At 39.6% G+C, this 19,942-nt stretch overlaps 2 protein-coding genes across 7 annotated transcripts in view; both read left to right on the top strand.

Moving 5' to 3' along the window:
- Positions 1-430: 430 nt before the first annotated feature.
- seh1l (SEH1-like (S. cerevisiae)) lies at positions 431-10,923 on the top strand. 3 transcript variants are annotated; one of them, XM_040118580.1, is made up of 10 exons: positions 431-661; positions 1,177-1,227; positions 1,497-1,643; positions 1,921-2,132; positions 5,477-5,575; positions 5,701-5,841; positions 6,037-6,191; positions 7,790-7,943; positions 9,413-9,529; positions 9,848-9,964. In XM_040118580.1, exons 1-9 carry the CDS (start codon positions 551-553, stop codon positions 9,492-9,494), a joined length of 1,152 nt encoding a protein of 383 aa, XP_039974514.1. In that variant the 5' UTR covers positions 431-550; the 3' UTR covers positions 9,495-9,529; positions 9,848-9,964. The 3 variants fall into 3 exon arrangements, with proteins under 3 accessions (XP_039974514.1, XP_039974513.1, XP_039974515.1); XM_040118579.1 differs by lacking the exon at positions 9,413-9,529 and having other exon boundaries at positions 9,848-10,923; XM_040118581.1 differs by lacking the exon at positions 9,848-9,964 and having other exon boundaries at positions 9,413-9,841.
- A 534-nt stretch (positions 10,924-11,457) lies between these two features.
- Positions 11,458-19,942, top strand: part of cep192 (centrosomal protein 192) — a 30,001-nt gene continuing 21,516 nt past the window's right edge. For 3 of the 4 annotated variants that reach the window (XM_040117096.1, XM_040117095.1, XM_040117093.1), the window contains exons 1-14: positions 11,458-11,544; positions 12,312-12,550; positions 12,974-13,084; positions 13,435-13,592; positions 13,864-13,925; positions 15,162-15,303; positions 15,469-15,584; positions 16,036-16,116; positions 16,324-16,476; positions 16,664-16,814; positions 17,048-17,265; positions 18,656-18,775; positions 19,160-19,318; positions 19,630-19,909. In XM_040117096.1, coding sequence (XP_039973030.1) covers positions 12,378-12,550; positions 12,974-13,084; positions 13,435-13,592; positions 13,864-13,925; positions 15,162-15,303; positions 15,469-15,584; positions 16,036-16,116; positions 16,324-16,476; positions 16,664-16,814; positions 17,048-17,265; positions 18,656-18,775; positions 19,160-19,318; positions 19,630-19,909 — 1,924 coding nt within the window. In that variant the 5' untranslated portion in view covers positions 11,458-11,544; positions 12,312-12,377. Of the gene's footprint in view, positions 11,545-11,644; positions 11,713-12,311; positions 12,551-12,973; positions 13,085-13,434; positions 13,593-13,863; positions 13,926-15,161; positions 15,304-15,468; positions 15,585-16,035; positions 16,117-16,323; positions 16,477-16,663; positions 16,815-17,047; positions 17,266-18,655; positions 18,776-19,159; positions 19,319-19,629; positions 19,910-19,942 lie in introns of all 4 variants that reach the window. The other variant, XM_040117094.1, reaches the window with a different exon arrangement.

The following is a 19,942-nucleotide window of genomic DNA, read 5'->3' as shown; positions in this document are numbered from 1 at the left end:
ACAAAGTATGTATTTTACAAACATTTCTGTCCACACTCCTCTGGTCTATAAGTGTTCAATATGTTTATCAATATAAATGTAGTGTAAATATTCTACTAAACCTGGCAACCCCGGTGACAGGGCAGTTGACCTAAAATGTATTGTAACGGTGTTACTTACTAACTAATTTTAATATGACAGCCATGCGTTTTCATATTTTTTAACATTACATTACGTTGCTCTTCGGCTAGACATGACAAGTTTCAACATAAACATTATCATAAAGTACCTCATAATATGATTTACTTACAATTGGTGTAAATGCGCCCCTCTGTGGTTAAGATCGGTGTGCGCACACACACACACACACACACACACACACACACACACACACACACACACACACACACACACACACACACACACACACACACACACACACACACACACACACACACACACACTACCCGCCAAACATACACTAGAGACATACACACACTCAAGTAGACACATGACAGGCCTGCTAGCTAACTCGTTTAGCTAATGTTGCTGGCACAATATAATCGTAATCATGTTTGTAGCGCGTAGTATTGCAGCAGATCATAAAGATCTAATTCACGATGTGTCGTATGATTTTCACGGCCGGAGAATGGCAACTTGCTCCAGTGACCAAAGTGTCAAGGTAAGTTACGTGAAATGTACATCTGTTTGCTACTGTTAGCACAGCTAGCTTGTTAACGTTACCCACTTTAGCAACATGCTTAGCTCACTGTTGAATTTACTGGCTCTCATTTTCCACCAGTTGTTGACAGACGTAACTTTAGATTATTTGTTAAATGTGTTGCTAATTCGGACTCTTAAAGGCAGCTTTATCTTATTGCATTTAGCTTGTTTGCTAGTCGCTGTGCCGGTAGCACACAAGCTAAGGGAGTTGTAGTGAAGTTGTATAGCGGTTTTAATGTATACACTGCAGAGTTAGCACATGGCGGCAAAATACATTTGAAATGCTCCCCACATGCGTAGTACAGCTGTGATTTAGAAGGTGTAATCTTGCGTTAGTTGTAAACCTGTCAGCTTCTCAAAGTGAATACCTTACCACATTTAGGTATGTCATTGAGTGTATGATGTTACAATCTTAACGTGAACACGCATACTTAAAGGCAATATTTCTCAACATTGTGATCTTATTCCCCTCAGGTTTGGGACAAAAGTGAAAATGGAGAGTGGCACTGCACCGCCAGCTGGAAGGTAAACCACCACCACCACCACCACCACCTGCTGCTGCTTGATCCGTTTTAACCTGTAAAGGCTTTCCTGCTGAAATAAGTTTTTATCAGCCAGTACGCTTCACATAAAAGCATACCACTTTTGGATAATTTTCTTTCCTATGTATTTCCTCCTCTGTGTCTCTAGTGGACTGATGCATAGACCGATTATAGATACAACTTGTAATCTGAAGTTTTGAACTAGTTTTGGAGATGAATGATTTGACAGAAGCTCTTTTGTCTTCTCCTCAGACGCACAGCGGATCAGTGTGGAGAGTGACCTGGGCTCATCCAGAATTCGGGCAGGTTCTAGCTTCCTGCTCCTTTGACAGGACAGCTGCTGTCTGGGAAGAGATTGTAGGGGAGTCCAATGACAAACAGAGAGGGCTGAGCCACTGGGTTAGTACAATTGTAGCACCTTTCTAAACAAGCCGGACAGACATGAGACATTATATCTAAATCACAGATAAATCTTCAGTTCAGTAGCTCCTGCAGCATTCAGAATGATGGTACTCAATAAACTGCAGTTCGGACAGTGAACCTCACTGATGTGTTATGCTAATTCTTTTTTGCTGTAGTTGCCCCGTTAAGTCATTGCCGATAGTCTCTTTACCATAGTTTTTTTTTTTCCTAGTTGCAAGATCTGACCCCAATATTTCAAACTTTTCTGTTTTAGATAAAGAGAACTACACTAGTGGACAGTAGAACTTCAGTGACTGATGTGAAGTTTGCCCCCAAACACATGGGTCTGATGTTGACCACCTGCTCTGCGGATGGAGTGGTAAGGATTTACGAGGCTCCGGATGTGATGAACCTGAGTCAGTGGTCCCTGCAGCACGAGATCTCCTGCAAGCTCAGCTGCAGCTGCATCTCTTGGAATCCCTCCAGGTTAGAACACAGGTTTACTTTGTATCCAAAATGCTGTGACAATGCAGTGTTTGAAATGTTTATAATACCAGCCATATTGTTTCTTACTTTGCAATAAATGGTAGTTCTAGAAAGTCAAATTCAAGTTACTGGAGGATTTGAATTAAGAGGTAAACATATAAACATAAAATTGGTTATATACTAACCCTCATGTTAGTGAAAACAACAGCTCCATTTTTTTAATCAAATATTTGATTGTTTATATAATGAAGGGGAAGCACCATGATAGTCAGAAAAATGATGACAAGGCAGACAAGGCAAAGTGTAATACAACAGTTTCTTTACCCCCCAAACTCTTACTTTGTTTTCCTCACATCAACCAGTCCCCTTCACCCTCACCCTCTAGCTGCTGACATAATGAACCAAGGCAGTCTACACAAACACAAAAACGGAAATAAATACAACAAACATTAGCAAACTACCGATAAAACCTACCCATTTCCCAGCCCCACCCCCCTGCTAACCTGGAATCCCATGACCAATATCCATACGAACCAACAGCCTTCAGACACAAAAGGAATTAGAAAATGATACTAATTTCCTCCATCAGGTGTGATGATAGCCACATGAATAGCCAAGAGTTAACTTATATTGTATATGTGTATATATATGAAGTAACCAAAGAATATGCAGATAATAAATATGTATAATAATCTATACAAGAAAGTAAGCAAATGCATGGAAAGGGGGCAGAAGAAGACAGTTAACCACACATGTTTATAATAAACACTAATTTTTTCTAGTAGCTTTGAGCAGCAAATAATATTTTGTGTTTTGGCATCATGCAATTGAGCTGTGGAAAGCTCCAGCTCTGCAATATCCCAGTAAACAGAGAGTCATTCCCTCACTGCCAGTGTATGTGGTGGTTTCCAATGATAATCCACCATCCTTTTTAGCAGCTGTGAGACCAGCTAACAAGAGACGCGAGGTGTCATTAAGTAATAGCAGACACTGTGAGTGAGGGATGGTTCTCCCAATTATATTAGACATAATACTGAAGACATTTTTCGGATTAGCTCTGAGATTCATTTATTGTAGCGTTCGAGGTGTGAGATAAGATCTGTGAATAAATTTATAGTGTATCAATTGCTGGTTTGGATTTCTGGATGACAGGTTATATTTGACCATATAGTGTACTAGTCTAGGTAGGATCTAGATAGATCCCAGGAATAACAACAATGTTTTTACCTTTGGTGCCAAGGATCAAATGAAAGGGGTGAGTTTCCAAGTCATTGTCCCATGGGACACCTTGAGCTGCACGCAACTGTAGATAGCAAAAAAAAAAAAAGGAGTGCCCAGGAGGTTATAGGACCTATTGTAAATCTTGGAATTCACTGAGACCTTGTTTCCCTACAATGTCTTTTGAGGATATGAACACTTTTGTAACCCTACTGTGGAAAGCGATTTGGCTTCCCATCTATCACAAGAGAGTAATAATGGAATATTGGAGAGTAACGAAAGAATTTATTTCAAATTTTGGCTAGTTGCTGGACTTTATGCCAGGCAGTGAAAACATATCACATACATGGCCCAAAGTCCAGTTTCACTATTTTATGGGGTATGTGGGTGTATGTTATCAAAATTTGTTGGATTATATGGATATATTAATTGTTCTTCAATGGGGCGCCATGACACACAGGTCTTTAGATTCAGCCAGGTAGTAAGTGGATGCAGAGCACAACTGGCTCTGGCTTTTATATGATAGAAAAATATAATAAACTCACCGTTGACTAGCTACTACAGAACATATGTTACTATATGATAAATTAAGATGAAGATAAATGTGGACAAAGTAGCTCTTCTCACAACAGGGAAATATCAAAAGAATAATTTGAGTAAGTAAAGATGAAACAGTGTATTCTAAGGTCACGGTAATGTCACTAAACCCTATTGGGTACATTCTATAGGATTATTATTAGACTATCATACAGGGCCTTATGATAAATGAAGTGAATTAATGCTTCAGATTAATTCTTTTTGTCTATAGCTTATCTCAACTGCACACTGCCTTAATTTTTTATGCAGTCCTGTTGAGTAATATGAAACATCTGCTGCTGTCTTTGTGAAATATAAGCAGTAACAAATTTCATGTTCTTTTTTTTTGCCATTCAGAGTTTTTGTTTCTTTCCCTCACTTAACACAAAACACACAAGACATTACAAACTCAGGACACCACACAATGCAAAGGAGGGTAAAGATAGCATGAAAGAAGGCACGAGTTAAAGACCATTTACAGTAGAAGTCCACGATTATTTATGTTTTTACAGTTTGCTGTTCAGTTTATTGGGCTGTAACTGAGTAATCATCTCTCTTTCTCAAGACAATCATCTTTACCATACTCCTCTGAGTGACAAATTCATCTCCCAGAATTAGAATTGGTTAAATAAGACGTTGTAGAGACACATTTCCTTCCTTCCTATTTCAAGATAATAGACAAAGCGTTTTTCCTACGATTTCTGTCTCAAACTGTAGTTAAATATTGGTTTGTCTGGGAGTTTTAGTCTTGTTCCTAGCGGCTTGCAGTGGTCTTTTTGCCAGCGCATACCGCTTTACCATACTGCTGGAAAACTAGTGCATCTCTTTGTCCGTCTCGTCCAAACCAGCCCACTGGGACTCTTGAATAGAACAGAGCCATTGTTAATGTTATTAATACCTGTGCTTTTCCTACTAAGAAGAGTCAAAATGTCTGCTGTGAAAAAAGCCGACTGCATTTGGTCTGAAATCTGAAACGTATTATCTCCTAGAAATTCCTCCACTCACTACGTTCCCATTTCCCTCCAGCAACCTGGTCTTACTTCAGAGTTGAGAGGTGTAATTATAATTTGTTTGCATACACCTCAACGAGTAAGTACAGTAATTGTAACAGCTAAGGACTCTATGAATCTTAGGACAGCTTTTTCTACAGAAACAGTGTAGTATGTAGTTGCAGTATGTGAAATAAACAGTGGTGAATTCAGGCAGGGACCAGTAATTGACAAATATCTGCAGTGGGATATTAATTAATATTAATTAATATTAATTAATCACATATAATTATTTTTTAAAAACGAGAACATTTGGTCCAGTATGTTACATTCACTACTTAAAGCAGTTTCAAACATTCTGACATACCAGTACTAAATTCCACATTCTGTAACTTGACCTTTTTAAATGCAAGGTTTTCTGCTGCTGAACTTTAAAATGATGACAAACTATTACCTCCCAATAGCATATAGGAAATAGCAGAGTTTGAGCAACTGTCTAGTAGTTTAAAATAAGGTTTTTTTGTGTTTGGTTTGCTTGTTTGTTTTCTCCCTACCTCCCAGCTCACGTGCCCACCCTCCAATGTTTGCAGTGGGGAGTGATGACAGCAGTGTAACATATGGTGGGAAAGTTCAGATCTATGAATACAATGAAAATACAAGGTAGGTATTCCTCTAGTGTTGCGGAAGCTACTGTTAAATATTAACCAGTATGAACGATAAAAAGATCCAACTCCTTTTGTAAGTTTTTAATAATTGCTTAATATTTTTTTATCAATGTTAAAAAGGAAGTATGCTAAAGCAGAGACGCTGATGACCGTCACTGATGCAGTCCATGACATTGCATTTGCTCCGAACCTGGGAAGGTCTTTCCATGTCCTTGCCATTGCAACAAAAGATGTCCGAATCTTTAAGCTTGTTCCTATGAGGTGACTGATTCAGGTTTTTTTTGTTCTGTTTATTGTCAAAGTTGTCATATGAAGGACTCATACACAGAGATTAGTATAATCTCTGACATCCTGCATTTTACATGTCAGTGAATTCATAAATAACATCAGAAATGACAGACATGAGAATCTAACACAGTGAAAACTGATTTTCTATATCTTGGATCCATGTGACAGGAAAGAGAGCACCTCTACAGGACCCACCAAGTTTGAAGTGCAGATTATGGCTCAGTTTGACAACCATAACTCCCCGGTGTGGCGTGTGAGCTGGAACATCACCAGCACCCTACTGGCCTCCTCCGGGGATGATGGCTGTGTGCGCCTCTGGAAAGGTGGGAGGATTTATTAGCTGCTGTTGCTGACTGCTCATTTGTTTTCCTTTTATTTTAGTGCTATGAGCTAACAAAGCTGTTTTTTGTAAACTATGTTTAAAACGCCAGTTTTCTCAACGCTGAGTAAACAGTGACTCTCACCAGGCATTGACTGACTTTGGCTGATGCATCGTTGGCATCAGCCAATTTAAGAATGATGAATTGGGCATCCCACTTTCACAAACTGAGCTGAAGTATTTGCATAGTGATAAGATCCATTCACACCAGTGCCTGAAAATGTTGTCACCTTTCCCTGTCAGTCTCTTTTTTAACTGATTTTGGGTGGTGATACAGGTGATAAATGTATCTACAGTGGGAAGAAAAAGTAAATGAACAATTTGGAATTGCCTGTACTAATGTATAAATTTGTCTTAAATTTGGTCGGATCTTCAGCTAAGCTACAATTATGAACAAACACAATCAATTTCAGCTAATGACACATAAATCATTGTATTGTCCTTGTTGAATACATCATTCAAACATTCACAGTGTAGGTTGGAAAAAGTATGAGAAACTCTCAGCTACTGACATCAACAAAAGATAAGTGGAGTCAGGAGGTAGCAAACCTGGAGTCCAATCGATGAAAATAGATTGGAGGTGTGGGTTAGAGCTAGTTTGACTCATAAAAAAACACTCAAACATTTTGAGTTTGCTATTCACAAGAAGTATCTGCTGATGTGAACCATGCCTAACAAAAAACAGATCAAATGTACGATCAAGAATTGTCGATTTGTATAAAGCTGAAAAGGGTTACAAAGTAGTCCCAAAGAGCTTCAATATTGCTCAGTCCACAGTTTATAGATGACAGACAAATCATCTATAAATGGAAACAATTTAGTTCTGAGGCTACTCTCCTTTGAGGTGGGTGCCCAGCTGTAGAGTCTTGGTGGAGCTGAAAGCCTGGTAGATGTAATGTGTCGTCCAAAAAGGACTCACCATGCCAGTTTTTGGTGAAGACTAGGGCAGCAGATATTGAAAAGTCTCTGTTTGTTCTGCTGAGAAGCAGCAGTTCATCCATTCTGTTGGCCAGCAATTGGACATTTGCCAAATGTATTGACGGGAGTGCCTTTAGAATCCCTGCTTAACAAGCACTTTGGCGGACCTCCCCTGCCTGCGTCTCCTTTATGTGATGTAGAGAGCTGCCGCTTCTCCTCCAACTAAAATCCACGCAAAGATTTCAGGTTGTGTAAAAATCTGTGAAAAACTTTGTGGAGTGAATTGTCAAAAGTTCAACTGTTCCTCCCTGGTGAATGTAATCGCAGAGGGGGAGCAGAAAAACTGAACAAATAAACAAAAACAGAAAAGTACCAGAGAGCACCAAAGCTGCTATACATGCCATTTTAAATCACCTTTGTATGCATGTATTTATGTAAAAGTCAGTAATGAATGATATAAATTATTAACCCTGCAATCACTGATTTGTGACAGTGAGAAGTTCAACTGTCAAATCAGCCCAAGTCAAAATGTCCCATCGGCGCTTTCCCCTTGTTTAGGTCTGTAAGAAATGACTTGTTACAAGCAGTGGGAGCACTGACTTTACATCCTTTGTATCTCTGCAGCTAACTACATGGACAACTGGAAATGCACAGGCATCCTGAAGGGAGACGGGAGCCCACTCACCAGCACTTCCGGTCAGCCCACAGCCATGAGCACTGTGGTGGGCTCCTCCGTTCAGACCTCCCAGAATGCACTGAACGGGATGTCTGCAGGAAGGTAGGTGGTGTGGTGCATCTGACGCCACTCACCCAGCCCAACCCGAGCCAGTCAGAACTGACAACTTATTATGCCTCACACTGACTGGGACTGCAGCTGCTCACTGACAAACTCCTGGGCCCACACTGACCCAATGCTGCACTCATGCAAAGAGCTTGGCTTCCAGCATACAGGTTGTGGGCATCAAGCCTGTGGAGCCCGGTGTGTTGTGCTTTTTTTTTTTTTTTTTTTTTTTTTTAGTGATTTCCTCTTGACTTGTACTGATGCATGTTATTATAATGGTTTCATGTTTCCAATTTGCATTATCAGTGTCAGGGCTAACCGTTTTCATGGTTTAAAAAGTAAAATAAAGCTCTTTATATACATTTGATATGTGACTATTATTTTGAGTGCTAGTTATTTTGGTATGTACAGCAGAACCATTGTGTAGTTAGGTAACAGCATTTTGTAAATATTGAGAAATTCGATTTGTTTCAGTCTACAACATCTCAAGATCGAGTATTTTCTTTACTACTGCCATGAAATGGGCATTTAAATTGAAGCTCATTCATTTTCCCAACAATGATTCTCCTAACTCGATTTTCAGTATTTTGAATGTACCTTTGAGCAAATATTGCCAAACTCTTTGCTGAGCAGGAGGACAGCTTGAATGAATCTTATTAACAGCCTATAATAACATTAGAAAAATAGTATACACAAATACAGCGTGGGCATGAATACAGCCATTGACACTGCCGGATTTAAAGCGTGACTGTGTAACTTTTGAAAGATGAGATAATACAATCTTCATAACCTATGGAATTCATAAGTAATAAAATGCACAATTTCTCAATCCAATACAACCAGGGGATTTGTTGATATAGCCTTACTTGGTCTGTTAGGACCAATAGTTTATGGGGGCTAACGTTGGCAAACTTTAGCCTCGCTGACTTCATCTCCCCTCTACTTGTTACATCATTATTTCATCATGTTTAAGCATTCACCATTATCCCATAATTGTCACTAGCAGCCACAGTGGTTGCTTTTCAGCAAAAGTTAAAAAGGCTTGCTTTAAAATTTGGGTTATAGATAGAGATAGATGATAATTCAATGTCACATTTATAGGCATTAAAAAGTGGCAGTAAAGAAATTGTGTTTGAACTAACACTGTTTTTTTTTTCAGAGTTTGTATGTGGCTGTATTTATGTTTAATTTAATAACCTCTGGTTTAAAAAAACTTCTATCTATTAACCATTCTTGTTGTGTTTGACTTAACTCTTGAGTTAACCTCTAATCTCAGTAACATTAGATCTGTGTACTGTATGATATTCTATAGAATAATTAACTTGGCAACCAAATAGGATTTTTGTATTGCAGTTTGTAAAATTACCTTTGATTAAGGTGTTCTTGCATTCCATCTTCTGGTTGAAAAAACTGTATGGCATGGGCTTTGTTGAAGTAATGCATATTGTACTGCTTGTTGCATGCAGGATTGGCAAGAGAGCTCCCTTTGCCCCTCCCCTGCGGCAGCTGACCTCTCCAAAGATATACCAGCATCCTGCACATTACTAATGTCTCTTCTGCATCAGCTACCATTTGCCCTTGTGGTAATGCATTTCAGATGTGTGTCTCTCCTGTCCTAGCTGAATACTTGGGTATTACTGGTTGAGGGCTTCATTTTGGCACGAGAATGGTTATGTTGTTTACAGCTTCCACTTTTTTAATTACAGCATGTTTGGCATTGGTTCACCTCTTTGAATAGACACCTTTAAAGATAAACCTTTAGAGCACAAATGCATACTTTCTCCTTTAATTTCTCATTTCTACTTCCTTTTATGTGTTCCCCCTCTGTATGCCATTGTCATTGTCTGCACCCTGTCCATGTATTTGTTGTCTTTCGTCTTCTATTTTTTTCGTTGCTTCAGGTATTTCTTTCCGCCTCTGGATCATCCCAGGGCGGGGACCAGGTATGGTCACCTGCTGCCTCCCTCCTCCCTCATAGAGCACTGTGATGCTGAGCCCATTCCACCTCAACAACAGGCTCTTCCCAACAGACTCTCCTCTAGAGCACTGCTGCCCTTACCAGAGGCAGAAGGGCAGTAATATTGGGGTGTTTTAGCTAAAATATGGTTATGGTTGGGGGATGGGGATGAGCCACAAAACTACCATTCATTTCTAATAAAGACATTCATTTTTTCTGTGTTTTGTTCTTCTGTGCAGAAATTGGGGAAAAAGTACTAGGAGATGTCAGGACGATTTTGTGAAATTTGCATTATATGGCCAGGACAGGCATTTTGATAACCATTTTATTAGTCAAATGTATATGCTAATCTGTGATACACTAAATGTTCCCAATATTTAGCTTTGTATTCTAATGCTATAAGTACTTGGAATGTGCAAAAAAAAAAATCACATCTATGTGTTGATTTCCATGTATGTGGGTCATGAAACAATGTCAATATCATTGACAGGAGCACTGACTGACAAAGTCAACCATCAGTAACTGCAAAGGATATATTTTTCCTTATAACTCAGTGCTCATGGAGGTTTGAAATTGAACATGGTGGAATACACGCCATAAGAAAAGAATGTTCCTGATTATTTTTCCTTCCAAATACACAAACAAACAAAATTAATTCATGAGTCACTGGCTCGAATATGAGACTCTTCATTCCTTTTTTTTTTTTTTAAATGAAAATGGATCCAAGGTAAAAAAAAATCCGTTATTCTTGACACTGTGATTGATATTCTAGTTATTATGAGCTGATATGGTTGTCCGGAGATTGTCAACTGGATGGGGTCTATTTTAGAAAACAGAAAAATCAGATTCAGTCCTTGTTTCAGGTGTGCCTTGCTGAAGTATTATTGAGCATGTAACTTATCCATGGCCTTTGTGTTTTGGTTGAATCTAAGAGATAACTCTATGGGTATCAATTAAGGATCACATTATGTATGAATATAAGGCCCTTTTCCTCCTAATTTTACTTGAAAAAAAATAGGGAAATAAGTAATTTGTCATTTCTTTTTACAGGGAGAATAAAATTTCATTTCCCACATGTCCCACATGCCTCTCTGTCTGTCAAAACTAGGAATGCATGGGTTAGCAGTTTCTCAGCAGGCAGCTGTCTGCCACCCAAGGCATTCCTGCAGCTGCTTGGCAGAACACATGATACAATAAACTCCCCCCACTCAGCCAGTAACATTCGTGGTGTTCTGGCTTTATGTCCTGTTTGGTAGAAAATTTGTTTTGCTCAATCGGGGAGCTGTGTGTTTAATTCTATACAATTTTACAGTTGATTTTCTTTTGTAATTATTTATATTGTCAATATCAGATGCATTATAGCTGAAGTCAGAAATAAGCATCCCCCTTCTTTCATTCATCTTTGAAGAACAGGTACCCGATTGACTCATTAAGAGCCCGTTTTCCAAAGTGTCCCAAGTGTCTAACGATCCAATAGAATGACATGGATGCCAACCTATCATGACTGACAGTTTCATCCCTGTCGGTTTGGTTGTCCAATCAAAGTGGTTTACACTGGTTAAGTCTTGCCCTCACGACGTGACGCTCTCGCGGGCTTCCTGTGGTTTCCGGGCGCTACTTGGTCCTGCGAACTATTGCACGGTTTGTTTTACCTGCCTGATTTTAAGCATTATTGAAAAACATACGTGTTTGCAAAGTTACTTTTGGAACTTATCTACATCTTGCAACTTGTTTGTACTAGTCTGTTAAGACAAAAGTCGAGCTGGTGAAAAAAAACCGCTGTCTTGGCCCGCTACTAGAGTATTGAATGTGAGTTGAAGTCGAACTAACGCTAACGTTTACATTATGATATAATTCTCTTGCTGAAATAGACCAGTCTTGAAAGAATTGGGTTAAGTTAGCAAGCAGGGTTACCTAACTAATCAACTTAACTATGCTCTTTGTAACTTGTCTTCTTGCAACTCTTAATGAACGAAGACAGTGGAGTAACTCAAAATTTAGAGCGTGCTGGCGAGTTTGACAAACCCATTTGTTTTTAGCAAGCAGGTCAACTAGCGTTAAAAGTTAGCTAACCTAACGTTACTAACGTAAGCTAATTAGTTGTGTAAATAGGCCAAACTCTATAGTTGCAAATAAACATACACATATATATATATATATATGTGTGTGTGTGTGTGTGTGTGTGTGTGTGTGTGTGTGTGTGTATATTTTTTGAACTCGCAAGCAACCTTACTTCGCTGGTTCTCACAGTTGTAAGGTAATATCAAAGAACTGATCATTTCTAAATAGACAAAGTTCACATTGTCTCATTCTTGCTTGAGCACTGTAACGTTTGCATAAGTTATTGGATGTGTTTTAAGTTCTCAAAGTAATACTAACCTGCCTTGTCTCCTGTTTATTTTTCTTAGACATTACAGATGGGCTTAACCTGAGGTCAAGCCACATTTGGCTGTCATCCTGCTCCATTCAAAGACATGGCAGACAGTTTTTACAAGTTGGAAGATGAAGCCTTCCCCAGTTTCCTCTGCCAGTCTGTGGACAGCACCAGTGGCCGTGCCACACTGGGGAATGTGACGCTGGGGTCAGGCCCAGGACTGCCGGTGGCTGCCTCGACAGTTGCGAAAATTAGACCCGGGTCTGACAGCAGGTGGGAACTTGCTGCTGCTTAGAACATATGTGACTTGTTTGTTGCATCACATAGGCTAAATGAACAGTGTAAGAGCAGATACTGAAATTATTCTGGTTTGTTTTGGGATATTTGTGTTTGTACTATTTGCATCAAATTAACATTTAAATTCTATTTGAAATCGGAATTGTTGATGTGCAATAAATGGATAGTAATACATCCTACAAAACATTGAAACATGCCTGCCAAATATACAGTAGAGCTGCATATGGATACATGTTTGTTAATAGGAAGTTGCTGCAGCCCTTTCTGGTTTCTAAAATTTCCCTCAAAAGTAACAGGAACAACGCTGAGGATGTTTAGACTAAGTCAGGACCTAGCTGTTAAGCATGTTAACAAGCAGTTGTTTCTTTGAAAGCAGTGCTATGTGCTCTTTCTTTACAGAGAAGATCCCGGTGAGGTGTCATATTTAGAGGGCAAAAAGCTGCAGCAGGCCAACTCACAGTCATCAGTTGGAGAACAGCCCAAGTTTGCCCTCAGCTTTAAAGATGACTTGTAAGTATATTCACCTTTGCCTAAAAACAAAAGCCATACTCTTTAATGTATATCGTATGTAACTTGGCGTACATTTATCTTTTTGAGTCCACCCATGTACGTTAAATTATTTCCCTGAGTACTTTTACAGTGATGTGCATTCGGCAGAGAGGAATTCAACTGTAGTCAATCATACTAAAAGTATGAGAGCCTCATTTGAATACATGAAGAATTTATGTTGTATGAGGGAATTCCTTCTTTTTTTTGGACATTCATATTGTCAAACCATATTCATTTCTGTTCCACCATATTTTTCCATGTATATTTTTTCTCTTGTCTTAGTTATTTACTACATGTCACTTTCATGACAGGGACAAAGCAGATGACTTCATTGCAGCCCATCGTCTTTCAGACATGCTGGTGAAGATTAATCTGGATGAAAGCGTATCGCGAAACCAAGGCTCCATGCTGGGGCTGCCTCCTACACAAATGGGCTCAGTTCATGGCTGGCACACAGAACTTTTAACAGGTAAAAGCTCCTGCACCTGTCTAGTGCCCATACTGCCCAGCCTGGGACATGGTAACCCCATTCTTGACTGGTATAGTATAGTATAGATAGATCTAGATAGATAGATCTATCTATCTATCTATCTATCTATCTATCTATCTATCTATAGAGAGAGAGATAGATATATAGATACATAGATATATTATATGAGAGAGAGAGAGAAAGTAATTCCCATCATGAGAATGATGAACCATTTTTTGATGATACTAATGGACTTTTTGTCTCCTGACAGATCTGTCAACAGGGCTTCTGGCGCTTGCCCAACTTGGACATAAAGATAGTACAGATGCAAAGGTACTAATCTTGGTGGCTCTTTCATAATGGATGGACCAGTTGGCATTTATATTTTTTTAACAATGCTGGCTCCTTTGCAGTTATTTATATATAACCTGGTCTGTATGTACAGTTAGGCATGTAAGTATTTGGACAGTGACACAATTTTCATGATTTTTGCCTCTGTGCACCAACCACCACAATGGATTTGAAAAAAAGCCATCAAGATGTGATTGAAGTATAGACTTTATGCTTTAATTCAAGGGTTTTAACAGAGAAATCACATTAAACATATAATAATTAGTCATTTTTATACATGGACGCTCATTTTCAGAGGCTCAGATGGCATGTGAGAACTCCCTGGGTATGCAGTATGGACGTGGCCCCATGGCTAACAGTTAAAGCTGCAGAAATGTTCTTTATGGTACTGGTCTGTTTAAATAAAAGCGGCAAGTCCGCTGTCTCTTTTCTTTCCGCTCATGGATTTATTCCTGTCCACCCGAAACTGTCTGAAAGCCATCGATGATAGCAATGGGATCCGGAGTATCTTTCTGTTGCCATGTCTCTCTGAAACGCATAACACTACACTCACGAAGTCCCTCAGATTCCTCACTGGGGCCGCTATCTCGTTCATCGTATTGTCCAGTGATCTTATGTTGCCCATGATGACAGAAGATGATAGGGAGATACAACTTATATCTCCTCTTCTCAATCCATCTCTCTGTCCCAGCTCTCTTCCCTTGAAAAGAACAGGAGATTGGCAGCATGAATGTGCAGCTGAAAAATCTGCAGAAATTATCTGATGCAAGCATGTCAACATGGACTAGAATCTCAAAATAATGTTTCCAACATGTTGTGGAATCCATGCCACAAAGAACTGAGACTGTTTTGAGAGTAAAAGGAGGCTCTGGCCAGTGTTTCTATAGTGTTATTAATAAATTGCTTGTGTTTGGGTAATATAGTCGTTTCTGGCTCATAAAAACTTTTTTACTGTTACTTTTTTAAAGACTGTTTTTATGTGCATATGAAAAACAGAGAGCCTTGTGACCCATTTTAAGACTTAACTCACTGTTGATACCTGTGTACCCCCCAGTTCCTTAGAAGATACTTATGAGGAAAAACAAGATAAATCCTGTTGTCAATACTATAGGTTGCAGTTGTGAATTTCAAACAATTGCAGTGCAAACTTACACTCTCTTGTCTCTGACAAAACTGTAATCAAGTACCTTTGTTTTTTTTCCTGGGCAATCCACACAGCTTCAGGCCTTCCAAGCTACAGTTGGAGAGGACAGTGTGCAGAGTGAGGGAATGGACAGTGACCATTTCAGTGGTAGTAACTCAAGCTTCCTGGCAAATGAGAAGCTCATGTCTGTGGAAAGCATGCACAGTGATATCACAGGTATGACTCCTCTTTATCTTCTGGAATTTGCACCCCGGAATAATATAACGTTCTTTTTATGCCTTATAGACTTGAAATATTCTTTATTTTAGTGACAGAAAATTAATATACATTGCCGACATAATGTCAAAGCTCGTCATGTTATATGTATGTTTTTGGTTTTAGATGATGATGCTGATTTGAACAACCTGCCTGATGATGAACTGGAGCTGTACTTCAATAAACTGGTCCCTCCTGCCATGCAGAGAGGCAGAGTGGAGGGCCAGGAGATTCCTTCAACAGTAAGGCTATCCTCCTATTTTAAATGAGAGACAAACTAGATATCAATATGTCCTTTTTAGTGAGTTGTTCTCCTGGGGCAATGCTTGTTTCATCAACCGTATGTGTGTTCTGTTTATTTCCCATCCTTGTCCTTTTAGCTTTTTCATGTTGTTCAGCCAAATTCAGCAAACAAAAGAGCACTTCTTCTTGCTGTCAGCAGGTTGCCATCATGTTTTCTTGTGTGCATGTGTGGAATGTGTCCATGTACATATACCACTGAAGTATGAATAGAAGAGCGTTTGTGTCTGCATCTGCAGCACTGGTCCACCTGACGGCAAGCGGAAACCACGAATTGGCCTTTACACCTTACAACCATTAGAGAGCTGCAAGAAAACTGTTTGATTTTAAAGTAACTTCATTCAACTCTTCAACTTCAATTCAACTCTTATTCACTTCATCTTTTGTTCATAGGGACTGTCTGGTGCTGCTGATGACGTACATTCTGCAGAGCCAGAACATTATAGACACCAGTTCCTTGATGACTATGATCAGGTGAGCACACTTGCACCCTTTGTACCATATGCTTCTAGAAAACTCATATGGAGTACAGCTGCTTGAAACTGCTTGAAAATACAGTTTAGTTTCAAAAATTACAATTCAGTCATCACTCTTATGAATCCAATACCCCAAACCTTTAATTTTGGTACTCTCCCCCCTGGTATGCAATGTTTTACTATTTCTTGTGTACCTCTACTTCAGGAGGACTTCAGGATGCCTGATGTACGTCTGGCTGCTACAGGTATGGACTCCTGTCCTGCCAGTGATGAGGACACTGAGGATGAACTGGAGTCTGCCAGAAGGAACAGCAATGCTACCAGGACACGGCTGTTGCCAAGCACCTCCAGACAACTGGTCAGAAATAGACAATTATATTGTTATTAGATAGATATATTTTTTTAAACTCTTATATAATTAGCACTATTTGCTTCAAAAATCCAGTGTCCAGTAGCTCCATCATTCTTACCAAACTGTACCATAAAACAAAGTTTTGCTTTATGCAGTCTATGTTATGTGTGTGTATATCTGCATGTTGGTACAGGTTGGAGAGAGTAATCGTCCAAGTTTCAGGCCGGGTTTAGAGGGAGGCAGTTCTGATGATGAGTCGTTTAGTGGCTGCAGCGGGCCATCTGTGTCTGGGATTGAACACAGACGATCTGCTGAGGGACAAGTCATCAACCCTCCAGTCACAGGTGTAATATGTCCTTCAATACCTTATTTATTTCTGTTTGGTTCTCTGGCTGGTTTTCCTACTTTCTTGATATTGCAAAATGAAAGCATAATAAGACTTGATAAGCATTCAACAAGTAGCATTTTCTTGGGGGTTTTGAGGGAAAGTTAACTTACCTGCCAGCCTTTGAATGCCACAGCCTATATGCCAGACTGTTAAGTGATTATCTGTTTTTGTGTCATTGTGTAACCCCAGGGGATGGAGGAGGAGGGGATGGGAGCAGTGGAAGCGAGGAAAGTGGAAATTATGGGGGAGTTTCAACCATCCCTCTTCCAACGACTAACGTCCAGACCACCTATGATGTCCTGCGTGGGTTAGGGATTGTGGGTAGCAGTGCTGTTGGTGAAGATGAAGACGGTGATCCGAATAATCTCGGAGGACATGGAAGGAATAGCCTTTCCAGACATACTGAGGTGGGAATAAGGCTCTTTTTGGGCACTTTGACAAACACAAGGTGTAATTAGTAATATCAATAATGGCTGTATTCCATGTTGCACTAAGGTAGCTTAGTGCAGCACCGAAAAGGAACAGAAGAATTTAGGGCTGGATATCGGCACTGATCTCACGATTCGAATTAAATTTCCATTCACAAAGTCCAGAATCGATACATTACAAATTGATTAATGATTCAGTTAGATCAGCTAAATACTGTTGTTGCTCAGAATTTATCCGGAGAAGTTAAATTTCTTCTACATTCAACAAGTGAGCAACATTGTTGTTTCCTTGAATCTAGAATTGTGTGAAGTTCACATTGTAGGATAAATTGTAAACACATTCCTTGTTTTAAAACTGTGGACCAAGGAGTTATTTTCCCTGGCAAATGCTCAACGACTAAAACATGATACATCTATATTTTTAGGCCCACATGTGCAACAGTTGAGCAAGAATAATGAAAACCCACACCATTTATCAGGGGATCGTCATTATGTCCATTTTAGAAAAATAAATGCCATCCCATACAGCTATGCATGGTATGTCAGTGGCTGATTCTTCATATAAGCGCAGCACATCCGCTTTAAAGATCACTTTGAGCGCAGTCAGGGCAGAAACTGAAAGTCTGCTCACTAATTCATCTGCACTGTTTGTGTTGACATGACATCAGTCTGATATCTGCAGACAGCTGCTAACTGATGTTAGCTACCTGGAACAGACTCAATACAGTAGAATCCACACACTGTTCAGTCGACTTCCACGGCCTCACATCTCGTAGCCAGAGATAATCTGTTCAACAAACACAAACAGAGGGCTCAGATCAGTGTGTAGAGACTTTTTTTCAGTCTATTCCTCTCAAAGATGGGATCCGTAGATCCACCACAAGATAGCCAGAGTCAGCTAACCAAACTGAATCACAACAATCCTGTAAACTGCAGCAGGTCTGCATAAACCCTAATCATTCACGTCACAGATTATTAGGGACTGTTGTGACCCAAGGCAGCTAATATAGCCAGATATCATCTATGTTAACAAAAAATAACTTTTATTATAATAACTCAAATTCCACAAAGTAGACATTTTATATATTATGCAGCCCTAAATGGCCACTTATAACAAGTAACCACTGCCTACACAGGACAACACATAATATTTAGTGCAGATGTTCATGTGTACTGAGAATAGTTGCAAATGCAAAGATCAATCTTGGGATTTTAAGGATCGAAATTGGACTTATAATATAGGACTTCCAATTGTTTTGTTTGCTTTTGTAGTGTTGATTTTAATGGCATACTGTTATATTCTGTAGTTTTTCACTTATAACTTAAGAGCTTTTTGGATATGCTGCTTGATTTACATGTCCTTTTGTAGATGGGTGACCGTGTGGGTCCTGTTGGAACAGGGGAGGCCAGCTCGCAGGGAGCATCATTAGGAACTCAGAAGCTTTCTCCTGTGAACTGGAGCACAGTGCTGGACCGACAGGAGGCACTGGTGAGTACAGATGCATGACTGTAATGTAACCATAACTGACCATCTGGTGGACATTTAATCAGATTATGCAGCATACATATTCTTTTTATAATCTAGTTTAATATTGATTTCTATTTTTTTATCATCACTTCAACATTAATTTACATTCCAGTGGCACTTTTAAAGCAAATCTAAAAACAGTTTGTAATTGGCTTATATTTTAAGGAAAAACGTAAGCAAATGTAGCAAAATTAATGACTGAGCTAGGTGTTTGTTATTCAGAGGTTAGCATTGGGACAAATAATCAGTTCCATCAAAAAAAAAAAAAAAAAAAAAAATTGTATTCCATATATACATATCATTGTGATTGATGTAGACATCAATTTGGTTCTGACTGGATCCCAGGATGCCATGGAAAGCACAGAGCCTGGGCCCACTGTTGACCGACTGATAGACTCCTGCTCCTACCTGAGGAGTGGAGCTGGACTCAGAAGACCTCAGGACTTAGCAAACCTTACTGTCTCCCACCTTCAAGGCAACCAGGGGAGCTTCCACCTCTCCCAGGTACAACAGATAAAAGAGGACTAGGTGAAAATCAGGGATTTGCAAAAACCAAAGTATTTATTATGCCCATCTATGTTTGCAATGGAAGAGGAAGTCTTGTCGATGGAATTTCCAGCAGCATGTAGTATTGATGAGACCTCATAAGGTTTGCTTCCTGAGTGTGGTAGTTCCATTCTGAAGTCCTTGCTGAATGAATTAAAAATAACTTGAGCACTTTTTAAAATGAGATTGAGAAGTAAGACAAAGGTATTGGCACAAGTTGTAATAGTTATGCAGCACTACCTACCTTCTTGTCAACCTACCTTCCTCAGGTGCTGCTCCCAGAATATGATGAGGAAGAGGAGGAGGAGGAGGATGATGATGAGGTAGATGAACCTGATGGTGCCAGGCCCTCCTTGGGCTTAAGGGGAGGACCCTGTGGTAATGTGACTGCTGCAGAGGCCTCAGGCAGTACCAGTGAGGATGACAAAAATCCTCTTTCAACCTCTCTGGAACCCAAGTATTTCTCCCAGAGCTTCCACCAAGAACAAGACGATTCAGATGATATGTGGAACCATTGCCCAGACAACCTGGAGCTGGAGTTTCAACAAGGTAGACGGTCTTTTTCTTTGATGTTTAGATCAG

Source organism: Xiphias gladius, chromosome 22 (genome assembly GCF_016859285.1).
Source record: "Xiphias gladius isolate SHS-SW01 ecotype Sanya breed wild chromosome 22, ASM1685928v1, whole genome shotgun sequence".
In the NCBI taxonomy this organism is placed as follows: Eukaryota; Metazoa; Chordata; class Actinopteri; order Istiophoriformes; family Xiphiidae; genus Xiphias; species Xiphias gladius.
Note: the sequence above shows the minus strand (reverse complement) of the source record. Positions and strands in the feature narration are given on the sequence as shown.

What these genes read in the sequence shown, in the direction of transcription:
- seh1l (XM_040118579.1), top strand. Translation starts at nt 551, where the DNA reads ATGTTTGTAGCGCGTAGTATTGCAGCAGATCATAAAGATCTAATTCAC. An exon ending in AGAGAGGGCTGAGCCACTGG is followed by an intron (nt 1,644 to 1,920) that starts GTTAGTACAATT and finishes TTTCTGTTTTAG; the next exon opens with ATAAAGAGAACTACACTAGT. An exon ending in CTGTGTGCGCCTCTGGAAAG is followed by an intron (nt 6,192 to 7,789) that starts GTGGGAGGATTT and finishes GTATCTCTGCAG; the next exon opens with CTAACTACATGGACAACTGG.